The 16,229-nt window shown below is 38.1% G+C and overlaps 2 protein-coding genes and 1 pseudogene across 2 annotated transcripts in view; 1 reads left to right on the top strand and 2 right to left on the bottom strand.

Annotated features, from left to right (window-relative positions):
• Positions 1–16,229, top strand: part of LOC144650261 (uncharacterized) — a 355,735-nt gene that overhangs the window by 108,627 nt on the left and 230,879 nt on the right. The window lies entirely within an intron of this gene.
• On the bottom strand, positions 751–7,298 carry LOC144648428 (uncharacterized; annotated as a pseudogene).
• Positions 3,740–5,191, bottom strand: LOC144647873 (uncharacterized). Its single transcript, XM_078507565.1, has one exon. The coding sequence runs from the start codon at positions 5,189–5,191 to the stop codon at positions 3,740–3,742; it is 1,452 nt and encodes a 483-aa protein (XP_078363691.1).

The following is a 16,229-nucleotide window of genomic DNA, read 5'->3' as shown; positions in this document are numbered from 1 at the left end:
CAGAGTATTTTTAATAACAGTTTATCAACACATTTTTTTTATGACCAATTCCTTTATTCTCAATATCTTCAGACTCTGTATTGATCTTTGGGGGAAACATAACATGCAGATCATTTTGAGGGCCAAATAAATTAATGGCTGCAGGTTTTGCACACTGCCAGAGGACGAAACATCCAGACAGCCTGTTGTTAAAAGACGAATCATCTTGACAACAGGAGAGCTCCACCTTTGCCACCTTGCAATCAGTCTTTTGAAGTAAGCCTTTTTTTCTTCTTTTTTTCAATAAAAATGTCTAAATCTACTGTTTGTGAGATTAAAGGAATGTGATCAATGGGAAAGGTTTTGAGAACTTCCAAAGGTTCCACTAAGAAAATTCATACTCTGCATGTTTTGAAGTGAACTACCATTGACTTAATATATATATATAATTTTTATTTTTCAGAAAATACCACACTAACACCATATTAATCTGTCATGTCTTAAAAAATTCCCTTCCTGCTGATCAATGTTTCACTGGCTGACAACTGATCTACCTTGTTATTCAGTTATAAGATGTCATTCGTTTAAAAAAAATTACCATTTGTGACTATATGGACTCAATGTCTTATAACTTCAAATAGGAATATTTTTGGCGATAATTTATCAACACATTTTCTCTTTTTGGGGTTATCAATTCCTTTTTTCTCAAGATCTGCAGACTTTGTATTGATTTTTATGGGAAATGTCATGTCATGAGCTAAATGTATTAATGGCTGCAGGTTTTGCACACTACCAGAGGACGAAACATCCAGACAGCCTGTTGTTAAAAGACGAATCATCTTGACAACAGGAGAGCTCCACCATAGCCACCTTAAAGCCATTAACTCAATGTTAAATCTTTTTTTTTTTCTATCACAGACTGTCTTCATATATTTCTGCAGGTAGTGAGATTAAAGGAAAGTGATCATTGGGAGGAGAGTTCTAAACAATGAAAGCACTAAATTTCCATTTGGGAGCTAAATCAGTTCTTTTCTAAATTATTGTTAAATAGTGTGATAAGCAATAAACATTGTGGAATAATTTGACAAGAATTACACATTTTGCCTAAAAAAGAACAATAGAAGTAGATTGTTTGTCATTGCTATTGGTATTATCAGAGTCGTGTAATTGCTCTTTGTGGTAACTTGAATACTATCTTGTTTTTCAGAAAATACCTAAAGTTCTACACTGGAATGAGAGTGACACTTGGGTTTTCAACTCTGATAATTGTCAATAAAATGTTTTGCTGGTTTACAAAGCTGCAGTGTATTAATTTAATTGAAAATCATTTTGTGAAACAAGGGATGCTAGTATTCCCACTAGTGTTGGCCGCTGCTTTGGACTGTCATTTAGGCATGTCTGGGCCACCTCTGTTATGCATTGAATATTCTGGGACAAGCCAATTTTTTTCAGAACTGTTCCTAGCGAGTAAATGTCGCTTTTTACACTGCACGGAGAACCATTCAGTACTTCAGGTGCAATATGGGGATAAGAGAACTTGTATTTTTTTGCTGGTGGAGATGTGATTGCACAAGCTTTTCCGAAGTCAATCAAGAACCCTTCCTTTTTGAAGACAACAACATTATTAGCCTTCAAATCACAATGAAGAAAACCTTTTTTGTGTACATGATTTAGGGCATCAGCAACATTATAAGAAATCTTGACCCAGTCCTTTTTCTCCAGGCTGTTGGTCTCTTTGAGGAGATCATGGACTGTGAAAGAGGAATTTGCCTCACCTAAGTACTCCATGATGATGGCATATGGTTCTTCTTCAATTTGCACATCAAGAATTGTTGGTATATTGGGGTGCACCAAAGCTTGCATTGTTTGTGCTTCTTTGATAATGTCATGCATGTAACCATTGATCATTTGTTTCTCGACCACAGTAATACCCATCCTCTTGTAGTTTTTCAATTAACACTTCCCAAAGGAACCTTCTCCAAGTGAGATGCATGGCTGAACATTAGTGCTAAGCTCTCTTAAACTAATGTTATTAACTTTATTTTCCACAGCAACCCCTTGCTTATTGATTTGCCCCTGTTAAAAAGGTTTCACACAATAACAATTACTTTAAAATGTATTGATGGACGCCTTGATGTTACAAAGCAAGCTTACTGTCATTAAAATATGTTTTTAAAGTAGATGTGTGTGCAGTGACTTCTGTTATTCAGGTACCTATTTGCAACTCGGTGAAATATTTTTGGTATGAAAGGTGCATATCTCTAGAAGCTAAAAACCTTACCTGAAGTCGATATTGATCTAAGAGATGTCTCATTTTATTATTTTCGTGGCATTTTTCACGCCACTTTCTGCAAAATTTGCGCGCTGTTTCTCGTAGTTCTGAAGCAATCCGTCGTTCCTGTTCACGCTCTTTCATAATCTGCGCTCGTTCGAGGGCTAGTCTTTGTGCTGTTCTTTGTTGACGCTTTCGTTTCTGCCTCGCATTCCGAAGCCTACGAATTTCCTCAACAGTATGATCTCTGAATTTACCCATGCTATAATTGATATTGATTATTTTAGCTTTCCCTCCTTCAACCATCAAATTTTTGTCTTGGCGGGAAAAGCATCTCGTGCCAAATAAGGTCTTGAAAGCCAAATAAAGAGAACGTCTTTGGGAGCCGATCGCCTTTTTCAGCGGTTTAATTTTGGTTTCTGTGGAAACGGACGTGGAAACCGTGGAAACGACTACTAGAGCCGGCAGTCACTATAATGATTTCGAATGAAAACACGAAGAAACAAAGTGCTTGATTGTCAACATTTGCCTTTACAAATATGTTTATTTTTACTCAGTTCACTGAGGTAAGGTTAGTAACAATAATTTAAAGCCTTTGTAGGCTTTAAGTTCTGATTTTCTGTGTAAAAATAGCGGAAAAGCAGTTTCTGCTCTGGGAGTAAGAAGGATACACGAAGCATGCAAATTCGAAACAAAACTGATTTTCTTCAATGTTCTCCTAACTAACTTGGCCTTTTCTTTCTGGTATTTATAGGAGAATATAAGCTTTACTAAATGCTTCTTTCTTTCTTCTGGCTGCTAGAGTAAATAGCATGCAGTAAACTGTTCATTTTATTTACTTACTTCCTATAAGTAATTTTATACCATGCCATAGAAAATGCAGCCAATCAGAATACAGGAAAGCCGTTGTATATTTGACGGTATTCAACCCAACCTTCCCATAGTGCGCTGCGACTGTATTCTTGACGAAATTTAGTAAGCGTATTTTCTATGGCATGGTATAAAATAGTTACACAACACTTTCTCGTGGTATACTATGGAATATCCCACTTGTCACTTGTATTTTCTTGGCATACACACTCGCCTAAAGGCTCGTGTGTATACCGAGAAAATACAAGTGACTCGTGGGATATTCCATAGTATACCACTCGAAAGCGTTGCATAACTAGTATATATTTACATATAACAGAAGAAAGGAAAGTGATGAATGATTTATAACAGAAGAATTGAATTGTTGGATTTCATAACTTGAGCAGTTTTTCTCATGTGCATCTTGGGTACATAGGCCTTATTAAAGAAAGAATAATGAAGAGATGCATTTACTACTTGGCTTTATAACTAACATACCAACACCGCACACTGATATCACAGATGGACAGTTATTTTCCAGTGCTTGAAGAGTTCTTCACACAAAACTAACTTTTTGTATATTGAGTACTGCTCGTTGTCTGTTTTAAGGTCTTCTAAGCTCGCTTCAGTGCAGTCATTTTAAAGGAAGTATTGCTTTTCCCATTCCTTGTGCTGTTTCTTCAATGATGTGTGATGAGCCAGGATTTGTGTCTGCATTGGTGCAAGAAGGTTCTGGAAGTTGTTTGTGTGAAAGGTGCTTGTTGGATGTTGCTTCATGTTTTGTCTTGCAGTGTCCAATTTGTAAACATTTTCTGTTTCGCCAACTATTTTGGCTATATTTTTACACAGCTTTGTTTGAATTTCTTTTCTTTGTGAGTTGTCTGAGCTAGGTCTGTTATCTGAAAGTGATTTTCTGCTTTGCTGGCTTGTTGCTGAATTTTGAATTGGTCTTCTACTTGAATTATCAGTGCTACTTTTGTCTTGCTCAGAATTCTTTAATGTACTGTTATTTGCTACTGCAGACAAAGATGGTGATGTGAACAAAGGTTGCAGTTCTTCTTCATCATTTTCATCATCACTGTACTCACCAGAAAAATCTTTGAACTCAGGAGTGATAACTTCTTCCAATAATGTTACCTCTTCTGCTGCATCTTCATCATCATCTACTACAAGAGATTCTGTTTCAGCATCTTCAGCTACTTCATTGCCTAGTTCTTCATCACTGTCATCATATCTGTACAAGAAGTTTGTGCGTGTGACTCTGGTGCAGTCACCCCTCTGGTTGTAGATTCTTATTATGCTGTGAGGAATTGTTATATTTTCATCAATTAGACACATATCCCAACACTCTTGTAGGTACTCTTCCTCTAACTGGAGGTTGCTTGATCTGAAATGATGAAGTAATGGTCCCTGAGGTCTGCTGTTAGCTTCATTAGGACCATCAAAGAATTCAACTCCAGACAAAATCTGCTGCCACCATACACCTTCCCCACAAGCAATAAAGTCACTGATACCCTGCAGGTGAGCCTGATATTCTTTCGGGTGTTTGATGATATATCGGTTTGGAATAACTGTGCTTGGGAGTGGTGGAAGGGTATTGTAGTATTTGGAAATTTTTGATTCCTGCATTTTCACTGGATTGCTGGTTGCATGCTTGCTCTCTGCAAGCTTTTGCTCAGCCTGCAGGCGGATGAGACTTGGTGTGATTATGTCTCCTGGCCGCCTGTTGGTTAACTTGGTCACACCTTGAAGTGTATTAAAATGTCTCTCTTCTTCTTCAGTATTTGTTGACTTCAAAGAGACAATTCTGCTTTGCTTCGCAGCATGTGCAGTAAGGGAATGCCAGTATCTGCCATAAAATTTTCTCTCAGTGAGAATTTTTGGCTCGCCAAAGATTTCCTTGCAGGTCATGGCATGTATGAAGGCTTGATTGTGCAGGCGGAGAACTAATTTGGGGCATCTTGAATGTGCTGGCATGTACAGAAGTTTACTTAGCTCTGTCAGGGAATCCAGGAGTAACTGTACCAAAGGTCTTACTTTTCCTACAAAGAAGAGGCAGAGAACAGTGAATTTTGAATAGCTAAATAGCATTGCAAGGCTAAAATATTGCTTGTACAGTTCTAAATACACTGGCGTTATGATTAGACTGTTACTATTACAGCTTATTACATTGTAATTATAAACAAGGTTACATTGAGTTAACAGTTGTTTCATAAACAGGGTAATGTACATGTAAGTAGGAATTCAGTGAAACATCCATTTCATGTTTCAGATCTGGATTAAGTAAATACAGCTGTATTATATGTTATGAGACTCAGTGTGCACACGATTCTTACCTCTTAAATACTGAGCCACTATAACAGCTGCAAGTCTGTAATCACAACCTCTTTTCTTCTCCTTTCCACCCAACGAATATTCTATGATTTCTTCAAGTGCTTTCTTTTCTTCCTTTTCAAGGTGACAAGGCAACTCTGTCAGGACATTGGCAATGTGTTCTTTTATGTCATGGAGGGGCTCTGTGGGTAGGACTTCATAATTTCCTGTTTAAAATATAATGCATAAGATTGTGTTTAACCACCCTGTCTAGCTGACAGTCTTAGTTTCTCTCACTTTTTTCTCTCATGAGTAAAAAAAAATCGGCAGGAGTGGTAAGGTCAAACTAATTTTTGTGTAAGATGATAACAATGATTTTTATACCCAGCCTGGTCAATTTTTTTCACACAAAACAAAACAGGGAAAATGTACCATTTGTGTTCATTAAAACAAGGTGTTCATAGTTGACAGTGTATGATTTGTGCTGAGAGTTTGTGAAGAAAAAAAAAAAAACAACTAACAAATGAATACTTAAATTTCTGATAGTCCTTCTTTCCTTAAAGTATATAAAAGGCTGATCTTTGTTCTCAGGATCCTGCCTAGTTTGATGAGAATGTCTGTATATGCCTTGCATGAAACTTACATGTAATTTAATTTATACACATACATGTGTATACACACCTGTGAAAATAATGTGGTCACTATTCACTATTCTTACCTAAACCAAGATCTGCCATATGTTTTGATTGATCAAAGAAGATCATCACAGGCACTCGTTGAATCCCACAAGCTCTTCCTTGAGAACCTCTTGCAGCTCATCCTTCTGACCATCACAAGGTAGTCCACGGGCAGAGCACTCCCTCTTCAGCTCCTCTAAAAGAAGGTCTTTAAAGGGTTTTATGCCACCATTTCTTTTCTGTCGACCTGCAGGACCTTGCAGAACTTTCTTTTTGCGCTCTTGGAGGCTCAAGTGTGGTCTGTTGAGGGAAACTGCAAGATGTTTGTACTTTCTGGAATCTCCACTGCAGCTTGCACATCCAGCATCAACATCAACGTTCTCTTGACCCATGCCTTTCATTTCTTCATTGGTGAAGTAAAGGGCCTCATCATAAACAGCATTGACTGTGAGTAGGATGTGGCCATGATTTAGAAGAGTTGCATTGTCACTACAGACCATAAGGTGCCTTTTTCTTTCAATTTCTTTCAGTTTTTCTTTCCTATTGGATGCACTTTCTTCCTCTTCATCCTCACCCAACTGCTTAAGTCTGGAACTGATTTCATCTTCTGTCATGAAGTCATAGTCGCTATCACTTCTTATTCGCATCAAACCCATTTCCTCATGCTCTTTCAGCATATTTTTTCTGATGTCAAGAAGAGGAATCTTGCGGCCTGTTACTGTAAATGTTTCTTTCTTTATTTTTCCCTCTTTTGTCAAGGTGACTTTCTTGACTGTTTGGGGAACAATCATTTCACCAAGAATGTACTCGCCACTTTCAATTTTGCTCTACAAAAATAACAAATCGATAGGCATATACAAATCAGTTTGCATTTTTTCAGCTACTGTACCATATTTTCTAGTGAGGATTGAAATTCTTTCTTGTTTTGTTTGCTTATTTTATATTACCTAGTATGTTTACAACTTATTTGTACAGGAAAGTATCAATACATTTTAATAACGTTTCCATTCATTCATTTTTTTATTTAATTCTCCCTGACTTACCATTAAGGTTTCTCTGATCTCACTGTTTGTTTGTTGGACTGGGACTGAAATCTCTCCACCCTGCATTCGTCTTAATTTTCTCCTGGCTGCTGGCTTAACGCTTCTGAAGTGGTTAAATCTAGACAACTGCACCCCCTTGTTTTCTAGAAACTCTTTGACGACCATATTTCCATTTTTTGTTTTTTTCCATCAGGCCATATTTACGAGCAAGATTAGAGAAATTAATCTGAAAAGGAAAATGTTATTCACATAAGTGCTATGTTTTATCACTGGTTAATTAAGCAACCAGTTTATGTTGTCTGGGAGTGGTACACATTGAGAAGCTAATGTACAGTATATGTTAATTTAATATTTGTATTTTATTATTCATTTGTTGATTTTTTTTAATTTTAAAGGAATTAAATGTAGTGGAGTTAGAGAATTGTTACTCAAGAGGAGTAGCAATGTATTATAGAGTATTTGGTGTATGGCTACATTATTTGTCTTGACGTTTACTAACCATTTCTCCATCTTTCATTGTATTTACTTCTTCTAGGAGCCCATCCTTATCAAAGTTAAGATGATCCGGCTTTGGAGAGTGCCTTTTCTTTTTTCGCTGGCCTTCTTCTTCCAGGCGTGCTCTTTTGTTGGCCCTGTTCTCAGCATCAAGTTTGGTCTCAAAAGAAAGTAACAGCCGCTGTTGTTGACGTTGGCTGTATGTCTGCCTTGTTCCAAGCATGGTGTCACAATCCATTGTTGCCCACTGCTTCTGGATGTGCTTCTTGTCAGCTCTGGATTTATTTCTCCTTTCTCGTTTCAACTCAGCATGCGACTTTTTCACCTGGACATTTAGCTCAGGAACACTGGTTTGAGCAACAGCAAAAGTTATGCCAAATGTCTTTTCAAATGGAGTGTTAATTTTGTCATAGACTTCTTTTGTGGCAGCTTTTATAGCCTTTTTTGTTACTTTCACATTTACAGCAGATGATTCTTTAAGGACTCGGCTGTTGACTTTTTTGTAAATACTTTGATTTGTAACAGACTTTGATTTGTTTCCCCACAAAGGAAACAGAGATTGGATAGAGAAATGGTGAACATCACAGGCTTTACATTGTGAACGGCAATGTTGCCTTTTTTCATGTTCTGTGAGCTTTTCCCAGTTGTTTGGACTGAAGTGCTCTATGTATTTTTCCCTCTCGGCTGTCTTCCATTTTTTAAAATGGAGTACAATACTCTTGGACCGCTTGTTAAACGAATATTGGTCTACTTCAAAGCGTTTTTTGTGTTCTCCTTTAAAAATACCCGAGTACTGTCTGCACCTCTGTTCTTGATCATACTCAACCTTTCCATTGGGCTTCAGGTAGCTTAATTTTGCTGCAACTCGAGCAAAACCACATCCGAAGTAGGAGGCCATTTTAGGCGCCGAATCTTGAATTTGCTTTCTTGTTATTAGTGCTTTGTGAATAATTTCCTTGAAATAATACTTAATATACCTTAAACTCGCTCTTAACTTGAAATAGCCTCTTGCAAACCCTCGGAGAATTACAATCTTTCTATAAAGTGCATACGATTATTTTGCAGAAGTGCTGTTGTTCGCTGTATTAGCATGACAATGGTTTTAATTTATTTTGTTTTTAGCGCCAAAATAACGCGCCTAGCACCAACCGGCATAAATTACAACTAAAGAAGGCTCTCAATGGCTTGCAATACAATTCGGAACAAAAAAAACAAAACAAACCTGTTTACATCAAGAAGGCATTTATTTCTCACCTTTAAACATCTAGAAGACACGAAGATACCCCTTTTTAACAAGATTCTATTTGTGGCAGAAATAATTGTTTTAACTACATCTTTTCATGACAAAGTAACGGTCAACAACCCTTTGATTATTTTGCAAAGAAGTACATAGATCGCCGTGAAGTTTGCTTCTTCGTCCGCCATTTTATTAAAAGGAACCAAGCCTTTTACATATTCATTTATTCTATTGGTCAGTTCGTCTCTTTGACAACAGAAAAGCTGGCACCCAGACCTAAATGCTGGGGCGATTACGCGGTCCGCATAATGAATTCAAAATGGCGGTATACAACCTTGCAGGAAGAAACTTGGCCACATGGGAACACTTTAGGTGTACTGCAGCAAGTTTTTAACGCGAAGAACTTGCCAAGAAATGCATTTTCTTCATTTCTGCGCTTGGAAATGTAGCAAAGTCACTATAATTCAAATCAAAATTTAAGACTTATGACCGCTTTTTCATACGTTTCATTTCATTTCAAAACTACTGGAACAGAACAGACTGTTTTATTACATTGCCAAGCAGGGATAAACAGTTTAAAAATTTGCATTTTTTTAGTCATGACCCATGCCTTAATTTACGTGAGTGTACTCTTCTCCTTTTTTGCTTCGTGCTTCTGTATAAAACTGTGCCAAGCTGTCGTCAAGTTGTTCGTCGCTCATCTCCTCTAGTTTTGGCAGCACAGGGACTTTTTGTGCACTCCATTCTGAGAAAAAAAGATAGTTTTAACTCGGTCTTTAACTAATTATTATTTCAAAAGACTGTGAAATGATATACACAACAGCTGCCAGAAGACATGTATTTAATTGAATAAACGAGTGCAATGTTGCTTTTCTGTCGACAAAAATGTAAACAAGCTCAGGTGTAAACTCTCTTACGGAAAACTGTAAGATGCTTTTATTCGTCATTTTTTTATTTCTTTATTAAACCGGTTTTACGTTTTAGTGTTTGGGATGTATATTGTAGTCCGTGTTCACTTCAACTTATATTTATTGTGAGTTTCTTTACCTTTGAAAGCGTTAACAGCCCAATTTGTCGTGCTCTTCCTAGCTTTTTCTTGCGTTTCCACCAAAAGCCGGTTTCTTTCCGCTTCAGTTAGTTCTGCAAACCGTTTCTTTTTTTCAACAGGTGCCTCACTAGGGGAATCTTCAACACTGTCACTTTTTTTGGTATTCAGGAATTCGAACCCAATCTCAAACCGTGGAAATTGTTCAGCCATAATGGCGGACAGGCTAGTTCTCAAATTTTTTCCTCGGCAAAAAAATCCATGACGTAGCTTGCGTGCATATGTTGAGTTATAATGCACGTGCGTGACGTAGGCAGAGTGCTTTATGGAGTTATAATGAACTTAAATTGACCAATCATAGCGCTGGGAATAACTGGAGCATTTTATAATACAGGATAATAGCTCACTTTTTCTGGACTTTGATTTGTCACTCAGATCTTCCATGGCTGCTGCCTTAAATTTCCCCTGGGGATGGAATGGTTCCGGGAATCCAATAACACGACATTGAAGTTGAAGACCTGCCTACTTGTCTGGTTACCAGTTCTAGCACGTGGGCTAACAGGTTAATTAGATTCATCCTGTGCTGATACTGGTAAGCCCTGGAAGCTTGCCCATCCCTGAGTGGCTACGTTTCTGGTAAATGACTATCTGCAGTACAAAAAAAAGAAAAATAATAACTGGATTCTAACTTGAAATTTCACGCTTATCTAAACACTAAGGGCTTATACTTCTTCTCGTTTTCACACCAATCACATGCACAAGGAGTATCTTCCACTGTGATCACATGCAATGGCACATAAAGAATTTTGACAGTTAATGCCACTTCAGTTTGGACGATAGGCTCTTGATAAAGAAGTGTACACCGTCTGAGGTTTTGAAACATTTTGTAATCCTGATCTTTCTTAAATCTGTCCAAAATTTGCCGAGCAAGACATTTCTCTATTGTTGGAAACCAATTAACAGTTTTGTTCGATTAGAAAACCCCTGTGAGGTCTTTCTAGACCAGGATTTGGTAATAGATCGAACAAACTTGTTTCCAATAGGGTGGGTGAGGCTTAAAAAAGAATACAATACGGTAAAAAGTTCCTGTTAGCGTGACCCCAGCATTGGTAGGGACTCTGGGTAGGAGGCAAAAGGGCGGGCAGAGGGAGTCTTTATACTGTTACTTAGCCCATACAGCACCACATGCCGGTTAGTGACCGAGAAACAGAACACGCGATTGTTTAAGAATGATGTTTTAATTACAAATAACAACAAAGGCTCAGCCAATATAAAAAGCGACATGACAACTTCAAAAAAATTTCATTCGAAAGCAAAAGACAGCTTCAAATTATTTTCCTTCAAAAACAAAAATAAAACAGGGAAACAAGAAATAAAAAATCGCGTGATCAATGAAAATTTGCCGAGCTCCTATCTTTATACGTATGGTAGTGATTTATGACAATTCTTTCTACTCGCTCCTTTGGCTTCTTGGTATTTTTTCTTATTATTTTTGGAGAAGGGCAGTTACGGGCCTTATGCCCCTCTCCGCGGCAGTTGAAACATCTTACTACAGGAGAAAAAAGAGAGGCTTAATTAGTATCAGTTTACCTCAAAAGTTGTTTTTTAGCTAAAGCTAAAAAACCCGCCTATCGGAATCCTGTAATTAAAGCAAAGCCAAAACGCTAAGAATTTAGATTTGTTTCAGCCACCTTCGATAAGCAATTGCACTGCTACTACAAGATAATAGCTCACTTTTTCTGGACTTTGATTTGTCACTTAGATCTTCTATGGCAGTGTCATCTGCTAAAAATACAAACAAACGCAATTAATGGTTGCAAGTGAGAAGAACTCTTCAAATCCTGTAGTGGAGATGTACGGATTTTAAAAGAAAATGATTACTTTGGAAGTAAACTTAAGGAAGCAAATGTCAAAAAGCTCAAGAAATTCAATTAATGCCCCCTCTCCCCCAGCCATCATTTCACTGCTAGGTACTAGTATATGATGTTTAACAAAGTCCTGGCATAAATCTTTTGTTGCTTTCCTAATAAATACCTGCCTGCTTAAAAAAAAATGTTTAACACAGATGTTTTAAGGTGGTGCTCAATGATATTTTGAAAATAATTGGCCCAAAAAAGGACATGTCCCTTAATTTTCTTGAGAAGAATGTTTAATCTCGTGAGAAACGTCTTTACTTAACACTTAATCTTGGTTACTGAAAGAAAGTATAAATATAAGTAGAAAACTTAAGTGATTTCTATTTAGACTTTTGATTGCATTTTGAAATAAATTTACCTTTAGGGAACGTTCGCTCGTTGTAAGAGACGGTCCCTTGAATTTCTGCACCGGGCTTCTGCAATTTTCCTTCTGAGATCCCTCGGATCATGAGATCCAATTCCTTATGGTGTTAAAAAGGAGACAATTATGACACAACACATAATTGAATTAAAATTTTAAAATAACAAGTCTTGAAGATGAAGTATTCAACATGACATGAGCACAGGACAAAGAAAAATTCTGAATCCCCGATGGGAATCGAACCCATGGCATCCCAGGTCACACAAGTCTTATCAACAATTCGTTTGGGGTGGAAAGTTCGAAGATATTGAGAAATACGGTTGAACCATGGCTGACTACACCTTTTAACAAAGCATTTATGTTACAGCAAAGGAAGTCTGTGCGACTTATTTGTGAACAGAAAAATTAGCAACGAAAAAACACCAATGATTTGTACGATCGACAGATTTCCGCTCCAAATGCACTCAATGATGTTTGTTACCATCTTGAAAGCAAACTAACCAGGCTAGAACCCAAGTAAGACAGAGTTAAACGTACAACTTATAGAAAATATTCAATGTACCTTAAGCGCGCGAAAAATGTTGGCTAAGGTAGAGATTGGCAGGAGCATAGTTAGTAGAGGAAGACTGGTTAGGAAACTCGGCAAACTTCTAAGGAACAAAACAATAGCGGTTCACTGATGCTGACCTGACCCAGCACGTGACACTTCGGTATACTGGTGCCGTTGGTCGTTCCAGTTATGAAATCTCCAGGGAACAAATAATGCTTTTGTGTTCCTGTTACTTTTCTTGGACCAGCATTGCTACCATTCAGCATTGCTTCCGTGCTTAAAGTGTCAAGATCCACCATAAATAGACAGGCAACTGACCTTGACATACCGCCTTCATTTCTCACCTATTCCCCCCATCCAGGAAGTCGAATTACAGCAGGTTGTTCAAGAGGAACTGGTGTCTATGCCTCGTTGTGGGGAACGCTACATGCAAGGTGCACTGAGAAGACGTGGCATCTGGGTTCAAAGATGGCGAGTTCAAGACGCCTTGATCAATTTGGATACAATTGCCAGAGCTACCTTGATGTTGGGCTAGCCCATACAGAGTACCTACAGCCCTGAACCACTTGTTGCCTGCACTGAAATTTTTGATCCATTTTATATCAAATCTATGACTTACTTGGTGTTGTCTCCACTAAGGACAGGGAAGGCATCATTGAGGGCTCTCAGAACTCCTGTCTCCCGAGTCCCCCCAGTCAACTGCAAGTCTACTATATGGCCAGAGTCTCAAAGCTGCTGCCTTAAATTTCCCCCGGGAATGTAATCGTTCCCAGAATCCAGCAACACGACATTGAAGTTGAAGACCTGCCCACTTGTCTGGTTACCAGTTCTAACATGTGGGCTAACTGGTTCATTAGATTCATCCTGTGCTGATACTGCTAAGCCTTGGAAGCTTGACCTTACCTGAGTGGCTAAGTTTGCAGGTGAAGTGACGAGGCATTGCTTCCATGCCCCTGCCCAGTCATATACTTCCTGTTATACAGAAAGAAGTAAAAAATTGTTAAAGCCTGTCTAAGGCCTAGCTACAATCTCGTCTACTTTAAACACGTATCAATGCAGACCATCTGTTTCCATCATATGTTAATACACAATAGTTTTGTTCCACATGACTTACAAATAGCATACACATGGGTATTAACCTGAAAAAATGCTGTATCCCTAAACTTCCAATGTACTTTGTGATCACGAAAGCGAATAGCAATGCCTTCTTTGGGTTCCTTAGTGATTCTTCTTCTTCTGTCCTCTCTTATCTAAAGTGTCAAAACCCGATTATTTTCCTCTTGTGTAGGTTTGGAATACTTAAGTTTTTTCTGCCTCTTTCTCTTCTTCTTAGTCGAGTAGAAAAACCGCCCCTATCTGTCCAAGTTCTTGTTGGCAGGTACATTTTGTTTAAGAGCTATTCTTTCTGGGGCTGGCTGCTTCAGCATTGACTTGACAAGGAACTGTTTTGCAGTTAATCCCTTGTCTAATTCACATAGTGCTTTCTTGTCGGTACAATGCTCAACATCTGTTATTAACTGCAACAGTTTTGTCTGTACTTTTGCTTTTGAAGTAGTCATGTCACAATGTGATGTGGTTTGCTTGATTTCTTCGACCAACATTGATAGTTCATTTGATTTACCTCGCAGAACTTCGTGGTCCAGTGGTGATGGAAATGACAGTTCCACGTCTCTCTTGTCAATTTTTGCATTTAACATCGAAACCTTGTGAAATGCTTACAGACTGTACCATGCAAGAGGCTGTCGATGCATGTACAGGAAAAAACGTAAGGACATGTATTTTCACAGGAGTGACACCTCAGACTGCAATGGCTTTCTGGACATATTTCATTGACTTTGTGTACTTTGTACACCCGTTTTTTGTGTTTAGATGTAACTTCCCACTCCCCCTGTTCCTTTGTTTTGATATTTTCTGCATTTAATTTGATAGCAGCCAGATGGCGACGTTGAATATCTTTGATTTGTGTTGTTAGTTTTCCCTTAGTTAGTTTGATTGTTCGTTCATAAGTTTTGTCGCGGATAAATTTGATTAGGTTAAGGAGGCAGGTGTCCACACACTTGTTGAACTTGCCCTTTAAATAATTGTGTTTAAACATGCGATGGAAGGCTTCCACGTACATGGTTGTATTTATACCAAGTGCACATCTATAGCAGAAAGCCCATTCTTGTGCCCTTGGTACCCAATCTGATAGAAAGTACTTGTGAAACGATGCGGTTTTCTCATCATCTTGAAGATGGCTTAGCATCTTGTTATGGAGATCGCTGAAGGTAGCTTCACTAGTCTCCTCAAACACTGTGCGAAGCATCTTGTACACCTCAGCTCCTACTTCGGCATCTTTCACCTTTTCTCTGATGTTTTCCCTCCACATGCCAGGTGCATAGCAACTTTTTGGGATGGTGGTTCATGACCCCCACCCAAGCATTGTAATACTGATTGGCTATGTTACTCATAAACCAATTGGCCATTATTTGACCACAATTTAATTTAATCATGTTGAAAAACACTGTCATGAATGTTGTGTCCTTGTGGTTTGACAAGCACCATGCAACTGGAAATCCTGATCCAAACTCGTCAATTATCATTAGGGTTGTTAGGTTGAAGTCATATCCTGTTGTACCATGGATTGAGTCGACACAGACCCCCTTCGAACCAAATTGTTGCAGCATTCTTTTTTGGGTAGGACTTTGTACTACAACCTGATGAATAGGGTTGTTAATTGTTTTCTTCCCCTTGTGGTTTGTACAAAAGAATGGGGTTTGTTTCTGGAGTGCTTTGCCATTCTTGGATCCATGCCAGGACACTTTGCTGGTCATTTGGATGGCGCTATATGTCTTTTAGACCATAGGCCTGTTGGATGTTGCTTTCAATTTCAATTCAAGCGAATACTAAAAAAGCGCGGCAATTCTCGCTAAATTTTAATTTTATTAATAAAATTCTTCAATGGCCAATCAGAGTCGAGTGCGATTCCTGCATTTAGTCTGCACAGCGGTATTCACAGGAATTGCACCGACCCAGACCATCCTGGACCGGACACATTTTCATGGCGTTTTCACAGATAAGAAGAAAAGAAAAGTGTATTCGTTGTGAACTTTATTGCTTCTATTGGTTGTATGTAATGTAAGTAAGTACATTCCTACAAAACAGCACTTTCTTTGTAGCTCTTTAGCGTAGAATAAATAAATGTTGGTGCAATTCCTGCATTTAGCTGCTAGTGGGAAAATCGCGAGGGCTTTCCAATGTGTTGCTTCGAAGGATCTATATTCGTATATCTCGAAATATACACAAATCTTTTTAATTTATGACAAAAGAGAAGGTTCTCTTCGCATTTCATATCATATCATCAATCAAAGATTACATTTTCCTTGAAGATCGCCACAAACGATTTGACGATTGCTAGCTACACTCTCTTTGGAAATAAAGTTGGTAAGCATTTTTACTCTGTATTTTCACCCTTTTCTTCTGCGCCATTTAAACTAGTTATCCATAAATAAA

Source organism: Oculina patagonica, chromosome 4 (genome assembly GCF_052425735.1).
Source record: "Oculina patagonica isolate OP01 chromosome 4, crgOcupat, whole genome shotgun sequence".
NCBI classification, from domain to species: Eukaryota; Metazoa; Cnidaria; class Anthozoa; order Scleractinia; family Oculinidae; genus Oculina; species Oculina patagonica.
The sequence above is the reverse complement of the archived record's forward strand: the minus strand, read 5'-3'. Positions and strand labels throughout refer to the sequence as shown.

Bases quoted from the DNA above. Each gene is read 5' to 3' on its own strand.
- LOC144647873 (XM_078507565.1), bottom strand. From the start codon at position 5,191: ATGCTATTTAGCTATTCAAAATTCACTGTTCTCTGCCTCTTCTTTGTA.